Source organism: Mixophyes fleayi, chromosome 2 (genome assembly GCF_038048845.1).
Source record: "Mixophyes fleayi isolate aMixFle1 chromosome 2, aMixFle1.hap1, whole genome shotgun sequence".
NCBI classification, from domain to species: Eukaryota; Metazoa; Chordata; class Amphibia; order Anura; family Limnodynastidae; genus Mixophyes; species Mixophyes fleayi.
Genome location: NC_134403.1, coordinates 290,249,542 through 290,273,070, shown reverse-complemented (window position 1 = coordinate 290,273,070; position 23,529 = coordinate 290,249,542). Strand labels below are relative to the sequence as shown.

The 23,529-nt window shown below is 41.8% G+C and overlaps 1 protein-coding gene across 1 annotated transcript in view; it reads left to right on the top strand.

The window, feature by feature from the left end:
* F5 (coagulation factor V) overlaps positions 1–23,529 on the top strand; it is an 80,646-nt gene that overhangs the window by 27,030 nt on the left and 30,087 nt on the right. The window contains exons 11-13 of the mRNA XM_075196374.1: positions 763–907; positions 11,720–11,929; positions 14,804–15,899. Of these exons, the coding sequence (XP_075052475.1) occupies positions 763–907; positions 11,720–11,929; positions 14,804–15,899 (1,451 nt within the window). The remainder of the gene's footprint in view (positions 1–762; positions 908–11,719; positions 11,930–14,803; positions 15,900–23,529) is intronic.

The window sequence follows — 23,529 nt, the reverse complement described above, 5'->3', positions numbered from 1 at the left end:
CTAGTATAAAAGGACTTCTTGGAGCCCTTACCTGTTGCCAGCAGAGCGTTGTATTTTTAAACGCCAACCTGGTTACCAGCTGTCTGCAGTCTTTTCTATTGTTCCAGCTCAGACAGTGCAGTCGGTATTCTGGCTCTATTCTGGTTTCATTCCAGTTCCAGCATTCCGGTTCCAGCCCAGTTCAGCAATCCAGTTCTTCCCCGGTCTTCTCTGCTAGTCTATTACCACCTGTACCAGTCCTTTCATTTACATGCAAAGAAACATAATCAGGCCACCCAGCTTTGTGTACAGAGGCACCAGCATAACTCCAGAGACACATCCCAGTCTGTGTACAAAAAGATCCTCAGGCGTGACACTGCCAATATGGGCAGATTGAGGGGGACCTGAGAGTTCATGAGCATCAATTGGACAGATCAAGATGTTCAGGCCATTCAGGTCGAATGGCCTGATCCTAGCGGTCACAATTACTATGTTGTTGGATTACTAGAAATATTATCGGTTTAGGGTGATCGGCTGACAGTATGTCAGCTGTTAATTAGTATTGGTGGTGATTTTAGGCTCACCATACAGTGACCTCAGGCCACTTTTGCCAAAAATTACCAAATTGGCCAAGTGTATGGTAAGTTGAGTCACTACATTTTACATTGCTCATAATCTCCACCCTATTTAGTAAATTTTCAATAACAATGGATTGTGTGCAACCCTGTCTTTGCCTGGTGTACATGGGGTCCATATTTATGCATGTCCTTGTTTTCTACCAAGGAAAAAGCTGATGAAGAACAAATTGCAATGTTTACTGTGTTTGATGAGAACAAAAGTTGGTACTATGAGGCTAACAAACCAAAACCTTGCAACAAAGTGCTCAGTAAAGATGAAACAAGTCTATACAATTCTTATGTCATCAACAGTAAGTATTCTGTTTACATTTTTGTACTTTAAATTGGAGTTTCATTGTGACTAGAATTAATGGAATGTAAAAAATTAATGTCGTTAAATGATTTTAAAAAGTACTTAAATGACCACTAAACCTCAAAATTGAAATGATTAGATACCATAAACAATTAAATACAGTGTTAAGTTTCATCCAGACAATCTACTGAGCTCTATTAAAAAGTGATGCATTATATCCACACTCATTACAGGCCGCTGAAGCTCCTGAGTTTTAGTGTAATGTGCCGTTCACTTGATCCACCAGATTCCCCAAAACCTCCAACGCACCTGTTCTGCTCTTTGGTATGCTACTACAATTTGCTTTATTCAAACAGACAGCAATGTTGATGATGACTCTCCCCTATGTATTTCCCTGTGCATTCATAAGGAGGGTTTAAGGGAATCTGCAAATTCGGTGATGGCACATAAGTGTAAGTAAAACTAGGTTTTGAATTTTGGGTGGAGTTCTTCTTTAATACTGTTATAGTCTGTTGCATGTTATATTAGACAATAAGGGAGATATGTACACTATGGATATAATTATAGGTTCCTAAAATATTTATTATATTCATTTTGCTATTTCTCTAATGCCTAAAAGAGATAATTACCCAAATGTGTTTAAATACTGAATGCCAAATAACAAGTAAGATGTGTCACTAAAGAGGCCATGTGCTACATAAGTATTCATTCAAATAATACATTAGAATAAGCCTAAGCATAAATACGACTAGTTGTAAAAAAATCAAAACATTTTAATAATATTTGTTAGAATAAAATAACCATAAGTATTGTACTGCGTTAGGTTGAATCCTCTTGTGATTATCACTACTATAGGTAAAAAATAATAATAATTACAATAAAAAATAAATAAAAAGGTGTGTTGATGTTTATAAGTTAAAATCCAAATTTTATATTCCTTTGAGCAATGAATAGTTCTCAATAATGAGTGGACCACTTAGTAAACTCAGGGCACATAATATGACTACCATAGTATTCATCCACAGAAGTCTTAGGGCTAGATTTACTAAGCTGCGGGTTTGAAAAAGTGGGGATGTTACCTATAGAAACCAATCAGATTCTAGCTATCTTTTTGTAGAAGGTACTAAGTAAATGAAAGCTAGAATCTGATTGGTTGCTATAGGCAACATCCCCACTTTTTCAAACCCGCAGCTTAGTAAATCTAGCCCTTAATCTGCTATTTGCTGCATTCCTCACTATAGATCCATCATTAAAACTCTGTTCTAACTTACTATTTCATAGCCATCCATTGCAATGAGCCAACAACATTTACATCATTGGAGCCTGTTGGTACTGAATCTTTGGTACCCGAAATCTTGCCCCTATCATAAACTTTCACAGAACATTCTGTATTCCTGCTACATATCCAAAAGTAATGCCACAGCAATTTACAATTTATTTTCACAGAGAACCTGATGTTGAAGTTGAATAATTGGATGAAGTCGGATAAATTAATTAATATCGGTTTACTGTGCGATTTCGATTAGTATGCTATGCAATCGCACGGGTAAATAGCACACACCTACATTCACACTTACACATTTTCTTAAAGTTACAATCCACACTCGACTATTTAATATATTAAATAAAGGCTATTTATGTACATAGATAATATTATAGTAAGATATTTATGGTTCACGTCCTCTAAAATATGTGGTTTTGTGTCATATTGATCCATATTTTGCCAGCAGAACTCCGGATTCAACAGAGCAGCGATCGCACCAAGCGGTCGCTAGTTATGAGCAATATGAGATTAATACTCAAAAGCACTCTCCTTATGGGTCAGTTTAAACTGGTTTTTCGGGGGGGAAGACACGTATGCAACAGTTGGAGTGAGTTGCCCTCTCCTTTGGATGAAGATAAAATGAACTGATCTATGGCCAGCAGTCTACTGGAACATCGTAAACTCTGGACCAATGAAGAACTTTGTTAGTGTTATCTGTGTATATTTGTGACATCAGAGTTTTTTTCTAACCCTAATAGTATATAAGTTGGCCTTTGATTCAGGAACAGTCTCTTTGCCAACAGACATCAGCTTTGACGGTGTCACGGGCACTAGGAGTCTTTACCCAGGGATCACCAGGTGATAGGCTTACCAGAGCAGTATAGATGGTAATATGGTACTCTGGTAGCAGGGTGATCACAGAACAGGAAATAGCAGATGATAGAGATGCTCAGGAAAGTCTATGACTAGCAGCACTGGTAATATGGATGTAGAAATACACGAGGAACTGTATGGACAAAGGACACGTGAAGGTAGTCAGTGGTCTGCGGTAGCAAGTTTTACCACTGCTATAGTGAGGAGGAATGTCCAACAGAAACAAGGAGGTGATGAGAGTCAGCGGTCTGCGGATAGCAAGTTGTACCGCTGTCTGAGTGAAGGAATGGAATCCAAGTGGAGGTATCCGGGGAGTCAGTGGTCTGCGTTAGCAAGTTGTACCACTGCTATGTGAGAGGATACTGGAACAGGTGACACAGGAAACAGGGATCAGTGGTCTGCCTCTAGCAAGTTGTACCACTGAATATATATGTGAGGAGGAGCACGGGGAGAGACTGCAATACAGGGGATACACGGGCACCTTAAACTTGATCCACAATAACATGCACAATATATTAATGACTGAACAGCACTGCAATAATAGAAAGTCACTTGAGGTAATCCGGCACAAGATAACACAGTCAATGATGGCAATAGTCTCAGCGGATAGTAAACTCCAGAGGAGAACAAACTCAGTCCAGCAAGATATGCAATACACCAGCACAGTCAATGAGAAGTATGCATACCGTGGTTCAGAAGCAGGCTGTCAGACAGGAGTGCAGAGATACCTGAACGGCTGGAGGCCGGCAGGATGCGAAGTCCCTGGAGGGGTGAAGCGGTAATCAAGTAGGTGCAGCGCACAGGTAGGTAGACCAGCAGGGGAACAAATACTCAGGAAGCAGTAGTATGTAGAAATGGACTCCTGGAGGACCCTGAAGAGTAGCGATGGTCTAGATGAGATGAAAACAGTGAGGCGCAGATCCGATGCAGACTGGCGAGTAGAGACCAGCGGGAACACGGGGAAGCACGGAGAGCGGATCAGCTGTTGTAGGACGAGTAGAACTGAGGAGTAGCAGCAGCAGGACTCTGCAGATACACGGAGGTAGCGGATAGCAACCAGCAGGTGCAGCAACGATGAAACACGGGAGAGCAGAGCTGAGCTGGAACTGTTGAGCACGGAGAGTAGCGGATAGGAATCAGTTGTAGCAGTCTCGAGGAAACACGGGAGAGATGAGATGAGCTGAAGACTGAAGCGCACGGAGGCAGCGGATAGGAATCAGCCAAACAGTCACGATGAAACACAGGCGAGTTGAAGTAGATTGAAGACTGTAGTGCACGGAGGCAGCGGATAGGAATCAGCTACCAGTCATGATGGCACACAGGTGAGTTGAAGTAGATTGAAGACTGTAGTGCTGGAGGCAGCGGATAGAAATCAGCTAACAGTCACGATGATACACAGGAGGGTTGAAGTGGTTAGGAAACCACAGGAGTAGAAGTGGTCTGGAAACCACAGGGGTAGAAGTGGTTTGGAAACCACAGGAATCAGCAGCGCTGAATACACGAGGAAACACAGGAACACCTTCAGAGGCTCATGGGGAATGAGACTCCAAGATCAGGCAACGTGGTATTGACCACAGGTGCTTAATATAGGGAGTGTTGCCTGATCTGCCAATTAAGTTAAAGGGACAGGTACTGAAGGGTTTGAAAGGGCTGCGCATGCGCAGACCCTCAGGATGGAGGACGGCCACGGTTCCTAAATGTACGGGAAGAAGCACTCACAGTCCGGTGAGTGACAGTACCCCTCCTTTTAAAGGTGGGCACAGAACGCCTGGAACCGGGCTTGTCCGGATTTTGGGAATAAAACTTCTTAAGAAGAGCTGGGGCGTTGAGATCTTCAGCTTTGATCCATGAACGCTCCTCAGGACCAAAGCCCTTCCAATGAACGAGGAAACGGAGAACTCCTCGCGAAATTTTTGCGTCCAATACCTGAGTAATCTCGAAATCCTCCTCCTGATGAACTTGAACTGGCTGAGGTGCTGAAGGAGGAGTCGAGAAACGGTTGATGATGAGAGGTTTGAGCAAGGACACATGGAAGGCATTGGAAATACGAAGATTCTTAGGAAGTAGAAGTTTAACACAAACTGGATTTATTACTTGAATGATCCTATATGGACCAATAAAACGAGGAGCGAATTTCATAGATGGGACCTTCAAACGAATATTTTTGGTAGATAACCAGACACGATCTCCAATTTTTAGTGGTGGAATAGCCCGCCTCTTCTTATCTGCGAAAGACTTATATTTGGTAGATGTCTTCTTTAAACAGGTTTTGACCTGAGACCAGATATTTTTGAAGGTCTGACAAACAGTCTCTACAGCAGGAACTTGGGTGGGAGGGAGGGCAGGAAATTCCGGAAAAGACGGATGGTGACCGTAAACCACAAAGAATGGAGTTTTGGACGATGACTCATGGTACATGTTGTTATGGGCGAATTCAGCCCAAGGAAGCAATTCTACCCAGTTGTCTTGATTGGCTGATGAGAACATCCTTATAAAGGTCTCGAGATCTTGATTGACCTGTTCCGTTTGTCCGTTTGATTGCGGATGGTAAGAAGATGAGAGTGCTAATCGTATGCCCAAGGTTTTACAAAGGGCCCGCCAGAATCTGGAAACGAATTGTACTCCTCTATCTGACACAATCTCAGACGGACATCCATGGATATGAAAGATTTCTTTAACGAAATGTTCAGCCAGAGTAGACGAGGAAGGCAAACCAGACAAAGGGACAAAATGAGCCATCTTCGAAAATCTGTCTACCACTACCCAAATAGTATTATAATTTTTACTAGGTGGCAGATCAGTAACAAAGTCCATACTAATATGGGTCCAGGGCTTGGACGGAATGGGTAGTGGTTGCAGCAACCCTGCTGGAGTTCTGCGGGAAGATTTAAACTGAGAACACAACTCACAGGAAGCAATAAACTCTTTGACGTCTCTCCTCATCGAGGGCCACCAGTAACTTCGAGAGAGAATCTCAAAGGTCTTGCGTTCACCAGCGTGTCCAAAAAAACGAGAAGAATGGAACCACGAAAGGATTTTCCTCCTCAGAGTAGGAGGCACGAGGGTCTTCCCAAATGGTAGCATTTTGGTGGAAGAAGCAGCCAGCGAGATACATTTGGGGTCTAGTATAGAATGGTTGGAAAACTCTTCAACGTCAGAGGACGTCACAAAAGCTCGAGATAGAGCGTCAGCTTTCTTGTTCTTGGCAGCTGGTTTGAAGGTTATAATTAATTCGAAACGGGAAAAGAAAAGAGACCATCTTGCTTGACGAGGATTCAAGCATTGAGCAGACTGTAGATATGACAGGTTCTTATGATCCGTGAAAATCGTCACCGGATGACGAGCTCCTTCCAATAAGTATCTCCACTCCTCTAATGCAACTTTGATAGCCAGCAACTCCTTGTCCCCGATCGTATAATTTTTCTCTGCAGGCAGGAGACCCCGAGAGTAAAAGGCACAAGGATGGAATTTTTGTTGCTCCGAGCGTTGGGAGAGAATGGCTCCTAAGCCCACATTAGAGGCATCAACTTCTAGGAAGAAGGGAAGTGTCACATCAGGCTGTCGAAGAATGGGAGCAGAGGAGAAGGACTCTTTAAGAATTTGAAAGGCTTGGAGAGCCTCGGATGACCATTGCTTAGTATTAGCCCCTTTACGAGTCAGGGCCACAATAGGAGATGCAATGGACGAGAAGTCTTGAATGAAGCGTCTATAGTAATTGGCGAAACCTAAAAAACGCTGGATAGCACGAAGAGTAGTTGGCTGGGGCCAATGTAATACAGCATTCACCTTGTCTGGATCCATCTTCAGGCCAACTCCGGAAACAATATACCCCAAGAATGGAATCTGGGGCAACTCGAATGAACATTTTTCTAGTTTGCAGAATAATGAATTTTTCCGGAGTCTAGAGAGGACCTCTGCCACATGTTGGTGATGAGAAGGCAGGTCCTGTGAAAAGATCAATATGTCGTCCAGGTAGACAACGACACATACATATAATAAGTCCCGAAAGATCTCATTAACGAAGCCTTGGAAAACAGCGGGGGCATTGCACAACCCGAAAGGCATTACTAGATATTCATAATGCCCATCTCTGGTGTTGAACGCTGTCTTCCATTCGTCACCGGGACGGATTCTAATTAAATTATAGGCACCACGAAGATCCAACTTGGTAAAGATCCGAGCTCCCTTGATGCGATCAAATAACTCAGTGATCAACGGAATGGGATACCGATTCTTAATAGTAATGGCGTTGAGTCCACGAAAATCTATGCAGGGGCGTAGTGATCCATCCTTCTTTTTTACGAAGAAGAACCCGGCTCCAGCGGGAGAGGTGGAAGGTCGAATAAACCCTCGCTGGAGATTCTCCTGGATGTACTCAGATGTGGCTTGAGTTTCAGGTAACGAAAGTGGATAGACCCGACCCCTGGGAGGAGTCTTGCCAGGTAGAAGATCGATCGGACAATCCCAAGAACGATGAGGAGGAAGACGTTCAGACTGAGCTTTATCAAAAACATCGGCAAATGAAGCATACTGAGGAGGGAGTCCCGGTGAGGAAGATGAGATGAAAGATTGCTGTACTTTAAGAGGAATGACTTGAGAAAGACAACGATGATGACATTCAGCTCCCCAAGACGTAACTTGAGGAGTGCGCCAGTCAATCTGGGGAGAGTGACATTGAAGCCATGGAAGGCCTAAGACAATCGGACTTGTCGTAACTGGAAGAATTAAAAACGAAATTTCTTCATGGTGTAGCACACCAATCTGAAGTGTTACTGGAGACGTACTCTGAGTGATGAGACCATTGATGAGACGTGATCCATCTATAGCAGTCACAGTAATCGGTGTTTTCAAAGTAATCACTGGTAGGGACCATTGATTCACTAGGGATTTAGAACTGAAATTTCCTGCTGCTCCAGAATCAATCAATGCCTGTGACTCAAAGGATTTGGTAGCAAAGGAAATCGTAACATCAAAAGCGCAGACTTTTAATTTCATAGAAGATGGAGAGGACTCCAGGGACCCTAACTTCACCTCTCCAGAACTAGTTAGGGCCTGGCATTTCCCGATTTCTTAGGGCAAGAACTGAGCATATGTGTGGAATCAGCACAATAGATACAAAGTCTATTCTTTACTCTTCGTTTCCTCTCTTCTAAAGATAATTTGGAACGTCCTATCTCCATGGGAATCACGGAAGGTGAAGCTGGACGAAACTGAGGGGTTGAGCGAAGAGGTGCTTTAACTGGAGTTGTTTTCTCAGATTCTCTTTCACGAAACCTCATGTCTACACGATGGCAAAGAGAGATCAAATCTTCTAGTGACGAAGGAAGCTCTTGGGTAGTCAGTGCATCTTTAATTTTATCGGAGAGCCCCTGCCAGAAGGCGGCAATTAATGCTTCAGTGTTCCACTGAAGTTCAGAGGCTAAGATTCTAAATTGAATGACGTACTGGCCTACTGTATGAGAACCTTGACGTAAACGAAGAATGCTGGAAGCAGCGGAGGTCACACGACCTGGTTCATCGAACACACTTCGGAACATAGAAATGAATTTGGCACTATCTTGTAATACAGGATCGTTCCTTTCCCACAGAGGGGAGGCCCAAGCCAGAGCTTGTCCAGAAAACAATGAGATAAGATAGGCCACTCTGGAACGGTGGGTAGAAAAATTTTGGGGTTGGAGTTTAAAATGAACTGAGCATTGGTTGAGAAAACCCCTACAAGTTTTGGGGTCTCCATCGTACTTGGACGGAGTAGGCAGGTGAAGCGTGGGAGCTGTAGACACCTGGGATGGCACTGGGGAAACGGAGGAAAGCACAGGAGCTTCAACATTAGCTGTAACAGGCTGTCCAGATGGTCCTTGGGAGGCTAACGACTGGTAGCATTGAAGTAACAGCTGTTGGCGATCATCCTGTTGCTCCACACGGGTGACCAGATGCTGCAGCATCTCTTTGGCTGTAGGTTCCGTATCTGGGTCTGTCATGGCCTGATCTTACTGTCACGGGCACTAGGAGTCTTTACCCAGGGATCACCAGGTGATAGGCTTACCAGAGCAGTATAGATGGTAATATGGTACTCTGGTAGCAGGGTGATCACGGAACAGGAAATAGCAGATGATGGAGATGCTCAGGAAAGTCTATGACTAGCAGCACTGGTAATATGGATGTAGAAATACACGAGGAACTGTATGGACAAAGGACACGTGAAGGTAGTCAGTGGTCTGCGGTAGCAAGTTGTACCACTGCTATAGTGAGGAGGAATGTCCAACAGAAACGAGGAGGTGATGAGAGTCAGCGGTCTGCGGATAGCAAGTTGTACCGCTGTCTGAGTGAAGGAATGGAATCCAAGTGGAGGTATCCGGGGAGTCAGTGGTCTGCGTTAGCAAGTTGTACCACTGCTATGTGAGAGGATACTGGAACAGGTGACACAGGAAACAGGGATCAGTGGTCTGCCTCTAGCAAGTTGTACCACTGAATATATATGTGACGAGGAGCACGGGGAGAGACTGCAATACAGGGGATACATGGGCACCTTAAACTTGATCCACAATAACATGCACAATATATTAATGACTGAACAGCACTGCAATAATAGAAAGTCACTTGAGGTAATCCGGCACAAGATAACACAGTCAATGATGGCAATAGTCTCAGCGGATAGTAAACTCCAGAGGAGAACAAACTCAGTCCAGCAAGATATGCAATACACCAGCACAGTCAATGAGAAGTATGCATACCGTGGTTCAGAAGCAGGCTGTCAGACAGGAGTGCAGAGATACCTGAACGGCTGGAGGCCGGCAGGATGCGAAGTCCCTGGAGGGGTGAAGCGGTAATCAAGTAGGTGCAGCGCACAGGTAGGTAGACCAGCAGGGGAACAAATACTCAGGAAGCAGTAGTATGTAGAAATGGACTCCTGGAGGACCCTGAAGAGTAGCGATGGTCTAGATGAGATGAAAACAGTGAGGCGCAGATCCGATGCAGACTGGCGAGTAGAGACCAGCGGGAACACGGGGAAGCACGGAGAGCGGATCAGCTGTTGTAGGACGAGTAGAACTGAGGAGTAGCAGCAGCAGGACTCTGCAGATACACGGAGGTAGCGGATAGCAACCAGCAGGTGCAGCAACGATGAAACACGGGAGAGCAGAGCTGAGCTGGAACTGTTGAGCACGGAGAGTAGCGGATAGGAATCAGTTGTAGCAGTCTCGAGGAAACACGGGAGAGATGAGATGAGCTGAAGACTGAAGCGCACGGAGGCAGCGGATAGGAATCAGCCAAACAGTCACGATGAAACACAGGCGAGTTGAAGTAGATTGAAGACTGTAGTGCACGGAGGCAGCGGATAGGAATCAGCTACCAGTCATGATGGCACACAGGTGAGTTGAAGTAGATTGAAGACTGTAGTGCACGGAGGCAGCGGATAGGAATCAGCTAACAGTCACGATGATACATAGCAGAGTTGAAGTGGCTTGAAGACTGTAGTGCACGGAGGCAGCGGATAGGAATCAGCTAACAGTCACGATGATACACAGGAGGGTTGAAGTGGTTAGGAAACCACAGGAGTAGAAGTGGTCTGGAAACCACAGGGGTAGAAGTGGTTTGGAAACCACAGGAATCAGCAGCGCTGAATACACGAGGAAACACAGGAAAACCTTCAGAGGCTCATGGGGAATGAGACTCCAAGATCAGGCAACGTGGTATTGACCACAGGTGCTTAATATAGGGAGTGTTGCCTGATCTGCCAATTAAGTTAAAGGGACAGGTACTGAAGGGTTTGAAAGGGCTGCGCATGCGCAGACCCTCAGGATGGAGGACGGCCACGGTTCCTAAATGTACGGGAAGAAGCACTCACAGTCCGGTGAGTGACAGACGGACTGTTCCTGGATCCAGGGCGTGCAGCGTATGTATCGGTTGTACTTTGTATTATTATTGTGTTCTGTTATATTTTGCTATTAAAACTCTTTTGTGCTTTGGAACCACATTAATCGCATCAGACAATATTTATTGCTAGCAACAATACGAACATAACACTGACATCACTATTCTCATTTTAAAGGTACAGTTTTCTATATTTAGCCCTATTGTGTCTACATACTAAATGTTTGTGTCTAAGTGCACCATGTAAGTTTACTTGGGTTATTGTACTGCAATCATACTGTAGAACACAGCCATATTCTCATAGAACTTGCACTGACTACATCAGCTGCTGCATTGTCTTGTATTGAAAGTGGATTTTTACACATAAGAACATAATATTAACAGTTGCCAACTGAAATTGTAACACTTCCTTTTAATGTTGTCATATTTTTTATTTCTAAAACATGACACATTTATATAGTAGTCTTTTTGTGATTTTTCATGTTACTTTTATTTAACATTGTTTTAATTCTATGATAATGTTTTCATTGATCCTGATAATATAGTAATAACACAATCACTTCTACTATTTGCACATATATATATATATATATATATATATATATATATATATATGGTTATTTAGCCTCCTTTGTGACCTGTATAAAAGAAGTCAGCCTTGCAGCCCTATGCTCTATTGTGGTTACAGAGCTCCTAAGTAGTTCGTAGCATATTAACAATATACAATCACATATACATTACCCTCCATATATTTAAATACTGTTGCTAGGAACATTTTTCTAACAATATTTTTTGTTGTTACAGGTATAAATGGAATTAGCTTTGAAAATGCTATTCTGGGATTTTGTAATAATCATGTGGTTCAGTGGCATATTTCAAGTGTAGGAGTACTGGATGAAACCATTACATTACAACTTAGTGGCCATACCTTCAGATACAGAGGTAGAAATGGAGACATAATGACTCTCTTTCCAATGACTGGTGAAAGCATTACCATAGAGATGAACAATCAAGGTAAACAATTGATTATGAGTTAATTAATTAATTGTAGTTTATTGAATACGCTTACATATTATTTAATAGTATTAAATAGTAATAAATTAATAGTAATAAATTATGATTTATTATACATGTATAATAAATTACATTGCTGTAAAGAAAAAATAATATTCATCTTCCACAGTAATAGAACATTTGCAGAGAATATGGCCTGTAGGAATGTGGGCAGCAGGAAAACTGGCCAGTTGCTCCATATTAACTACAGACCAGTATATGTCTTGTAGCTCATTATTTATCCTTCAATACTGTAGTTTTAGTGCATATGATGACCAGTACATATGTACTGGTTATCATATGTTGCCTGAGGTGCAGAATAACTGTTTGAGAATGATATAAAGAATGTAATTTTTTAATGTATTGTTATTTTCAGTAGCTATTGTTCCAAGTAAAAGGTATTTTTGTAGTATTTTATTACTATTATTGTTGAGTTGTAAGATGCCACAGCGGGGGAATATAGAGTATACATAAATCAAGGACATAAATAAATGCAGATTTGAAAAGAAACGGTAAGGAGGATCCTGCTTGTGAGAAATTTACAATCTAGTGGGAAAAGTGCAGAGCTGAGGGGGGAGCGGATGGACTCAGAGTGAAGATTAGGAGAGTAGCAAAGGTGTACCAGAGTGCGTAATATAGGTGTTAGTGAGGACTCTAGTAAAGAGATGGGGGTTGTCTGCTCAGGCAGTATATAAAATGCTTACAGTGTCCACTGAGAAAATATTTGCAGGTCTCAGTTGTTCTACCACAAGAACGTTGAAACGTATTAAAATAAAAATATTAAGGCTTACATATTTAAAGATCTATTGACTATCAAAATGTTTCTTTTAGTAATATTAAACTTGTGCTTGTGACAGAATGAAGTGACATTTCATCATTACTTCCTTCCCAGTGTTTTTACAAAAGGTGTCATTAAAGGTCCTAAAAATAATGACCTTCGGTATAATGAATGTCTTGGAATGTCCTTTCCATTGTCTATTCCCTTTACTGTTAAAATGGGATGGGCTTAGGACATTTAGGGGGTATTCTATAACATTGGTGTAATCTGATTTTATTTAAAAGTATTGTATTCTTTCTGTTGGAAAAAAATGTAAAAGAACACATAAAAAAGAACTACATAAAGGTGACATTTGATTGTTACCCAACTAGACCATAACTCATATTTATTCATTGGGTTAAGTGGTGTAAAAAAGATAGGACAATCCTAAATATAAGTTAAAGCATATTTATAGAATATTCCCCATAGCAGTAATCGGGTCAGTTCAGTCCTTCTGGGTCTGAGCTTTTGTGATCTCTGCTCTAACGTCCGTAGCACAGAATTAGCTATTTCAGTGTGTGTCAGCTGAAAGAGCTGAAGAGGTCGGGGAAACAGAAGACAAGATTTAAAATGATGCCTTCTGGAGTGGTTTTCTGGAACAGGTGACGCACAGTGGGGTTAATGGATGTAAACGTTATTTATGTGGACCGTTGTCTGGGGAGCCAGAAATAGCTAAAGAGTATTAAGAAATGGTTTTGGTGAGAAGGCATAGAGCTCAGCCAAGAATTTGTAGTGCAGTACAGTTAAGGTGCCCACACAATCTGTGATTTTTCAACTAATATTGAGCAATGAACCTGATACTGCAGCATGGCACTGATGCCCAATAATGATCCCATCACATCAGTATGATCATTATTGTGCATGGTGAAATGAAAATACGTAATAAGGCTGCATTTGCAACCATCTTCCATCCACAATAACAGGATGCCTGAGGAGCTAAATAGACAGAGCTCATCCCATTTGGACATCAATGTGTGTGGTCAAATTGAATGTAACCCTTGGCCTATATGTGGCCAGCTTTATGCAATAAATGCGTTGTATTGCATGAGGTGCTGGGATGTGGAGGCAAAGTAACAGCCTATTAGTAGAAGGATCTGATATAAAGGGGTCTATTTATAAATATTGGGAGAAATGGAAGATCACTGATTATCCCAATTTAAGAAGAAAATGTCCTTTGAGTACAACTTTCATTTACAATTAAAAATAGGTTAAAAACAGTACAAAAAAAGAAATCATTTAGAAAATAAAGAAGGAAGCATCTACTATTACTATTCTGCGATGGCTATAGAAATAGCAGTACAGAGGGAGCACTTCTACCAATGCTGTACATGGGAAATAGGATCCCCATACTCTGCATGGGGAAGCTTCAATGGAGGTCTCCAACAAAAGCTATAGCTGGTAATAGTCTTCATCGACCTGGAGACTTTGTTAAATAGGGAGAAGCCCTAAATCTGGCAAAAACTCACATTTTCATCTGAACTTTTCTCCCTTATTTAAATAGACCCAACAATTTTAATAAATCCTTACACAGTGTAGCATGTACTGTGAAAGTATCAACAAAATGTGATTATCATTAGAATGTAAGCTCTCATGAGCAGCACTGCTACTCCTCCTGTTTTCTTGTCTGCTCCCACTTCATCCAACTGTAAGCCTTTGTATTGTGCCTCCAGCATGTTCTCTATGATACTTGTTATATACCTTATTATATATTTACTATTGTGTCTTATGTACTGTGTTGTGCTCCTTGAATGTCTAGTACTTTGTCTGTTAGTCCTCTATGACTTTGTAATATACTCTACTTCCCCACTGTATGGTACTATGGATACTTATGGCACCTTATAAATAAACAATAGCAATAACAAAAAATTTAATATTTTCAGATACCCAAATCATTTAAAAAACAATGTTTTATAACTAGATGTGATCACTTACAGTTTGCAGCAGTCATTGGTTACATATTAAGTCTACTTTTGATAACACATATATTCAGGTAATATATTTTTTCTTTTCTCCTTCAGGTGTTTGGATATTTGGAGACTTCAACTTTAAAGGGAAACAAGGCACAAAACTAAGATTTAGGGATGCAAAGTGTGAATCTGAAGAAAACTATTATGATTTCGTAGATGACGCATTTTCATTTGATTATCCTAGAAAACCAGAAACCAGATCGGGTACGGATGACACTAGTGAAGAACAGCTCCATATTAATAGTGAAGACTTAGACTACAATGAACATTTAGCTGCAATGTTTGATATTCGGTCACGTAGAAACAATACAGGCGCAGTAGAAGAAGTGTTAAATCTCACCGCTTTGGCCATAGAAGAAATGTCTGAAACTTACACTGACAATGTGCATGTTCCTAGTCCCTCAAATACATCTATGAAGTATGACTCTGATTCATCTGAGTCTAATGAGGATGAATATATAAAAGATGACATGTTGGAAGGAGGTCAATACATTCATAATAACAGCAATCTGGCAACAGGTCCAACTGAAGAAAAATATAATAGTACAGAAGGACCATTGAGTCCAAGTATTCAGAATGGCACAGATTCTCTAAGTGAACAAAACAATATTCTATCAGAAGATGACAATGGTTTCACTGCTTACCTTGAAGAATCAGCAAGTGGTGAAGAAGTGGAAGAGGAAGAATCAATACAGATGAAAATAAACATTTCTCAAAACACGCAGTCTATAAAAATGTCAAAAAGAGATGTGGAAAACTTCACTGGGAATTCTACTGACAATCTCTTGGACTTAAATGATGCTGGAAACAACCAAAGTGAATCTCTAAATACTGTTTTAAACAGTAACATAAGTGATGGCTATCAGTTTTTAACCAATGAAATATCACAGTTTACAGAACAAAATGAGGTCACCTTTAAAACGGAGGTTACTTCAACTTATTCAGATAATAATCCAAAGATAAGTATAGCTAGTGAAGTAGGCCTATTACCAACTGGAACAGCACTGTCATTTCCACAAAATGATCACCCAGATTTCACAACTCCTAGAGCTACAGATGAAAATACATCAACTCAAATGGTTGCATCAGACCCTCCATATGATAGCAATGACGATTATCATGACCTAGAAATTAGAGACCTGCTGGGGTAAGTGAATTTATTTATCTTACATTTTATCTTAAATTATTATTGCATAAGGAACTTTTAAAAAACTATTTTACCGACGGTAGTTTGAGACTTATTTGATCAAACCATGCACCAGGCCTTGAGGATGAAATCAGCATTGCTTTTAAAAAAAACTAAAAATTAAATTCACCATAATAAACTCACCATCACAATTTTGTGTTCAGATCTCTAGATTATGTCTACTTTATAGGTAACCAAAAGAACAAAGCAGTTGTGAGCACTTTTCCTTAGCAGTGTGAATCTGTGTTTATCTAGCACAATAGAAAATATAAGTATTGGTTCATATTTTGATCAAAATATCTAGGGGTATATTTACTAAACCGCAAGTTGGAAAAAGTGGAGATGTTGACTATAACAGCCAATCAGATTCTTGTTATCATTTATTTACTACATTCTACAGCTAGAATCTGATTGGTTTCTATAGGCAACATCTCCACTTTTTCAAACCCGCAGTTTAGGAAATATACCCCTGAATCTCACAACTCAACATCATTGGTTCTCATTTTCTACGAGTCCTTGCACTCACATCTGTTCTTTAAATATCACTAAAATGCAGTTTATTAAATCATGTGCACTCACCTAACGACTAAGAAGGTTAAAGTGCAACAAGAAAGTTGTTTTGTAAACCACACCTAAATAACCCTTTCAAGACTGGCTGAACAGCAGCACAGGCAACATACAGCATTATTTGGCTTTAAAAAAGTTTAAATACTTTTTTTATTAATTAAAAATAATATATAAATAGTGGGTTTGTTTTTTTGTTAAAAAAAAAACTTAAACGCTATATTTATCATGCAAACTGCTACCCCACAGTTTGAATCAGGTTCTATTGATGTTTGTAACACAGACATGTTCAGGGCCTTTGAACCGGTGAAATTAAATATAATTTTCGAACAGGTTGAAATTTTCAAGCTTCTCTAGAGTCCATTGAATCCTCTAAGAATTCCCATTGCATGGCAGTATGTTTTATTTGGACACCGTCTACAGCATGTAATTGATTTAATTGGCACTGATAAATGGGATTCAGCACATGAGTTGGGTATTTATTCACTCATTTTGAAGAAAAAGTAAATGAAAGTAACTTTGAAAGTAAATATGGTCCTTTATAAATTCTCTATTTTGTTCAAGGGTGCACAACAACCTTTTAGATCTTCGGTCCTATGACCGATTCGCATTCCTGACACACCCCTTTCTTTCCCTTCGCTATAGAAATTCCTGTCTAGGTGGTCCTAGCTTCATTGTACCTCCAGCTATAGTCAGGGCCGGATTAAGGGAATGGAGGCCCCTGGGCTAAGGGGCCCTCCATTCCCCATGAGGCCCCCAATGTGAGCCGCCCCCCGCCCCCCGCCCCCGCGAGGACCCCCCCAAGCACTTACCTGTCAGTGCAGTCCTCCGTCCCGGCGCGCTGTAAGCTCCTTACTGAGGAGATCTCGCGAGAGTTCATGAACTCTCGCGAGATATCCTCAGTAAGCAGACTACAGCGCGACGGAGGACTGTACTGACAGTGCTCAGCAGCATTGATCGGGCCGGGGGCGCCCCCGCCCCCGACCGATCAATAATGCTGCTGAGGAGTTTGAAGGGCCCCCTGGATGCCCGAGGCCCCTGGGCTATAGCCCAGTTAGACCTCATGTTAATCCGGCCCTGGCTATATTACACTCTATATCGCTGCCATTATCCTAGTAGTTTATATGTCACTAGTATCTGGGTGCAGTTCTATACCACTGGCATTATCCTGGTGCAGTTCTGTATCGCTGACATTACTCTGGTGCACTTCATATGCCACTGGTATCCTGGTGGAGTTTCTACATTTCTTACCTCTGGTGCTGTTCCCAGCTAGCATTATCCTGGTGCTGTTCCCTACTGGCTATTACTATATTAGCACCTTATTCTGACAGTGTCTTCCCTATATCTGATTCTAGTACTTCTCTATTGATATGATTATTCTGGGGCTCTATTCGCACACAAACCATCCTCATGACCTACCCTGGAGGTCGTGACTTGCATGGTGCACGCAGCCAATTCCATCCTGCTTTGCAGCGGGCTCTGGGAAAGACCGACATCACGTTAGACTCTGTGCCCTGGGAATAGGTCCCGAGTTTGCTTTAAAAATCGCTAGATACAACATGCTGCATCCTAGCTGCGAGATTAGTAAACACATCACTGTTACACTGCCTGTCTATAGAGCCGCAGGTCCCTGTGGCTGTCAAAAGTTAAAAACTAAATAAATGTTGGAAAAAAAAAATGTGTGGAGTCTCCCTGTCCGAGCACTGTTAACCCTAGTGCTGCCAGCCTACTGCTGGTTGCGTGAAAAACGTGAAAAAATTAGCTTGGGGTCCGCCGATTTTCCAGCAACCAGCACTAGGCAAACCAGCCGGGGTGGTTGGCACTATAGTAGGGGGACATGCGGCAGGGGTCCCCCTGCTATAATGACATACCAACCCCAGGCTGTTCAGCGCTGGGCTGGATTCCCTAGGGAGTAGGGTCCGCAAAAAAAAAATGTGCGGCCCCCCCTCTAGGAATAACCAGCCCAGTGCTGAAAGCACTAGGTCTCTTCCTACACCCTGGGCGGTGGGTGTAGGGTAATAACAGCGATTATAGAGTTAAAAAAATAAACAGACGTCATTTTGTTTTGTGGAACTACAAGTTCCAGCCATGCCAGGGTGCCATAAACAGTCTGGGCATGCTGATGCTTGTATAACTACAAGCCCACGATAACATGGGTATTCCCCATAGAGTATAAATAGATCTCATGGCTGTATTCTATTCCTTAGCGTCTGTCTGCTTGTACAGACATTACAACATTTATCTATTTTTTACTTTTGACAGCCGCCAGGACTTGCGGCTCTATAGGGCAGTGTAACAGTGATGTGTTTACTAATCTTGCAGCTAGGATGCAGTGTTTTGTTTATGCCCTTTTTAGCCTAAACACGGGCAAGTTAGCTAAACATGGGAGAGTTGGCTAAACACAGGCGTGTTTGAAATCCCAGCAAATCACTAGAGATGACCAGCGATTTTGAAGATCAGAGTAAAAATAGCAGCTTAATACATCTGGCGACTTGGGGGCTAAAACCACGGGTTATCAAGATTTGCCGCAATTTTTAATCAATAAAAATATTGGAGCTTGATACATTTACCCCCTGATTCAGTTTATTTGCTGGGAGTGGGTCAAAAAGAGGAGTGTGTAGAAGGGCATGGCTACAGTGAGCAGACCCAGACTGTAGCTCACTGCACAGAAAATAGAGGAGATGTTTACGTCTTGCCTGAACTAACTAATTGCACTCAAAAAGTGGTCACATTTACTTAATATTACTACAAAAAACTAAGGCACTTGTCTTTTCAAAGGCCCTCTAGCTTTTTAATCAATTTTTGAACATAACCATGAATAAACCAATAAATAAAGGTGAGAGCAGAGAAGAAGGCAGAAGAAGAGAGGGCCTTGCTAGTAAGAGCTTACAATATGATCATGGAAGCTACCAACACTAATCTCTCGTCTTGATTACTGTAACTTCTTCCTTTTTGGCCTAACCAGGTCTCGCCTTGCCCCTCTTCAGTCTACCCTCAGTCGTGCTGCTCACCTTATTTTTCTCTTTCTGCTCTATCTCTGCCATCTATGCTCTATCCCTCTGTGCCAGACACTACACTGACTCTCTGTGGCCTACAGAATTAAATGTAAACTCCTCATCCTCACTTACAAAGTCCTCAGCCAACCCCCCCATATCTCCAACCCCATCTTTATCTTGACTCCTTCCCTCCCCCCCCGCTCCGCCAACGTCTGCTCCCTCACTACCATGCCGATTACCTCTTCCCACTCCCTCCTCCAGGACTCTGCTCCTCTCCTGTGGAATGATCTCCCAGGCCCTATCAGATTAGCCTAATCTCCCCAATGCTTTAAGCATGCCCTTAAAACTCATTTCTTTATTCAAACCTATCTCCTTTGCCTCTGCTATCACCTCTACTCCCCCACACGGTGCCACCCTAATTGTGTCTTCCCCTTCCTTTTAGGATGTAAGGTCTCATGAGCAGGGCCCTATTTCTGTGTGTTCTCCTTCTACTATTACATCACCCTCTGTACCTTAAGGCCTGCTTCTCTAGCCCTGTTTTCTTGAGCCCAGGCTTCACATTGGACATTACCATCACTCTCACCCACTGTCCCGTAAATAACTTTGTTTTATCAAGTTATCTAGGTAATCCGTTAACTAGTAGATGTCTGTTCCTTTTATTATTACGTTTAGTCTATTAACTTATTATGTAATGTACAATGCTGTTTGTGTATTTTATATTATTGTAAATTTCATATAGAGCGGTGCAAACCTTTTATGGTGCATTATAAATAAAGGATAATAATAATATTAATAACAAAATTACCAAATGGCGATATAACTTTATGGTTTCTGTAAGGATCGTCAGCTCAGTAGGTGCAGGGAAGGAAGGACATATAAGTTTATAAGTTCCATCACTTCAGAGAGTTTTATGTGTTGGAACTTTTTATTGTCAAAAATATAAGGGTCCTATTAATTCAACTTCTTTCTCATTCTTCTTTCTATTTTGTTTTTGACAGCTGAAATGTGAAGTGATGGATATAGAGCATTGATCTCTGTGAAGAGATGTAGATACAGTGCACATGGCTACGAACGTAGCTAGACACTTGTGGGCCCAGCAGAGCCAGAATGAGTCCTCATGTGTCCCTAGGCAGGATACTGATTGGATACCCCGTCAAACCTTTTTCTGACAGACTCGCCAGTGTATCCAGATGCAGTAACACAAGCGTCTGGAATGACAATTGGGAGCATTTAGCTGGCAGCTGAAGGGGATGGAGTGGTGTCACTGATACTAGAGGGACTGAAATGAAAGGGGTGTCACCTGACGTGTGCCACTAGGGGAGCAGTAGGGGAGCAGTCACTGAACATGGCAAAGCATGGGAGTAGTCAATAGGAAGATGTAATGGCCCTTGTATACATGTTAGACACAGGAGAGCTGCATGGAATCATAGGTCTGCAGACGCATAGAACCCAATGAGGACAGCTAAATGTTTGCACACTATTTGATTGCTGTTAGAATTGTTGAAGAGCTAAGTACATATGAAAGAAAAAAAAAGACTGTTGTGGGTGGATGTATGGTCAAAAATGAATTTAGGTGGCAGAACATGGTAAGCCCAGTAACCAAGGAAGGAGGACATAACGCTTACTGGGGAAAAAGAAAAAACATTTGATGCGGGCAATGTGCCCCCTTAACATTCGAGTTTCCACTCTGAACACAGCAGGGATTAGAATAGGCGTAATCTCCAGCAGGGGGGCCCTGAATATTCCAGTACCGGATTTGGTGACAAATTATTCATTTGACTGGATAACCCTTTTAAATGCTAATTCCGCACACACAAAAAAACGTGGTTTCTATGGAATTAAGTTAGATAAAATCCAAAAGCATAATTACTTGTGCTGTAGTGATACCCTGATTTAGGGGTAATCTGATGCCTATAGTGATCCAGCACAGGACATTCTTGATCGTGCCCTTTTCAAAGCACTGCTCTGTCCCATCTCACTCTTAATTTGAAACTAGAGATGGTCACTGACCCCCGTGTTATGGTTTTGGATTCGGTTTTGGATCTGGATTACCGTCGTGTTTTGGTTTTGGTTTTGCAAAACCGCCATTGCGTGTTTTGGTTTTGGTTTTGTTTGGTTTTGTTTTGCTATTTTTTTGGAAAATCCATGTTTTTGGGCCTAAATTAACCCAATTTAGTGCTCCAACTGTTTTAGAGACAAGTAATCTAATTGTTGAGGTAATAAATCATCCAAAAAAACAGTTTAATTCTTCGTTGATAGGCCTATTCTACACACAAAACAGATTGTCTTCCTCTCCATCTATGCATATTGGCAATGCAGCCATCGTCTTTGAATGTATATTACACCCTACACTTATAGTTAAATATGTAAAGAAATGGAAAAAGCCAGTTTGGTTTCTGTCTCTCAAGGCCCCCCTCCACTTGTATAAAATACCAAAAAATTTAGCCATTATAGACTGTACAATATTAATTGACATGGAGAAAGCCAGTTTGGTTTCTGTCTCTCTAGGCCCCCCTCCACTTGTATAAAATACTAAAAAATTCAGCCATTATAGACTGTACAATATTATGAAAAATGGACAAAGCCAGTTTAGGGTCACTCTGTCTATGACACCCTACCCTTAAGGATAAATTGCCCTAACAGCAGCCTTTCAAGATGGTATGTGATATGGAAATGCACTTACATAGAAAGTTTTAAAAAGATGTTATCGGCATCATCTTCAGCTTAATCCTCACCCTCATCAGTGTGTACGTCATCATCACAGACTATCAATTCATCGCCGCTTGAATCCGCCATTAGAGAACAGTCAGTGCTTGGATGTCTTGGATGGTGAAGGCCTTCCTTGTGGAAGATGTAGTTCATTTTTATAAACATCATTTTCTCCACATTTTTGGGAAGTAACCTTCTACGGCGATCACTGACTAAGTTCCCTGCTGTGCTGAACACTCGTTCAGAGTACACACTGGAGGGTGGGCAGCTTAGGTATTGCAAAGCAAGTTTGTACATGGGTTTCCAAATGGCCTGCTTTTCTTCCCAGTAAGGAAAGGGACTGTCTGACATTTCCATATCAACTACCTCTTGAAAGTAATCCTCCACCATCCTTTGCATGTTTATACTCATATTGGATGGAGTTATGGGCAAAGTGACACATTTTTTTGAAAAATCCTTCAAATCAGCCCAGATGTTAAATTGTTCTGGTCTGCCCCCTGTGTCTTCCCTGCTTCTTTTTTGGAAATTTAATTTTTTACGAGCAACAGCTTGAGAAAGTGAAGGAGGACACGTCGTCAAGCCGAGGCCCAGTTCAGCGGCCAACTTGCTGAGCAATAGCTCCTTGCAAAAGTTCACATCTCGCTCATTTACAAGTAAAGACTCAATGTAGGTTTTAAACCTTGGATCAAGCACAGTGGCCAAAACGTACTGATCCGAGTTCAAGATCTTAATAACTCGAGGATCATTGTGAAGCGAATTAAGTACTTGATCGACAAGGCAAACATACTTTGCTGAATTGCTTGCTTTCAGCTCCTCCTTCATTTTCTCAAGCTGCTTTTCCAATAGTCTAATTAAAGGAATGACTTGGCTCAAACTAGCAGAGTCTGCACTGACCTCACATGTCACAACTTCAAATGGTTTCAGCACCTTGCACAGCACTGAAAGGATTCCCCACTGTGCAAGAGTGAAATACATCCCCCCTCCTTTCCCAATGTCATGACTTGTGCAATATGCTTGGATGGCTTTGCGCTGTTCCTCCATCCTCTGAAGCATGTACAGGGTGGATTCCACCGAGTTACCACCTCTTGCTTAAGTTGGTGGCAGGGCAAGTTAAACTGCTCTTGGAGCTGCTGTAATCTCCTACATGCTGTGGCTCAATGCCTGAAATGGCCTGAAATTTTACGGGCCACCAAAAGCATCTCCTGCACCTCACGGTTATTTCGTAGGAAGCTCTGCACCACCAAGTTGATGGTGTGAGCAAAACAGGGAATATGTTGGAAATCACCCAGCTGTAATGCTCGCACTATATTGTTGGCGTTATC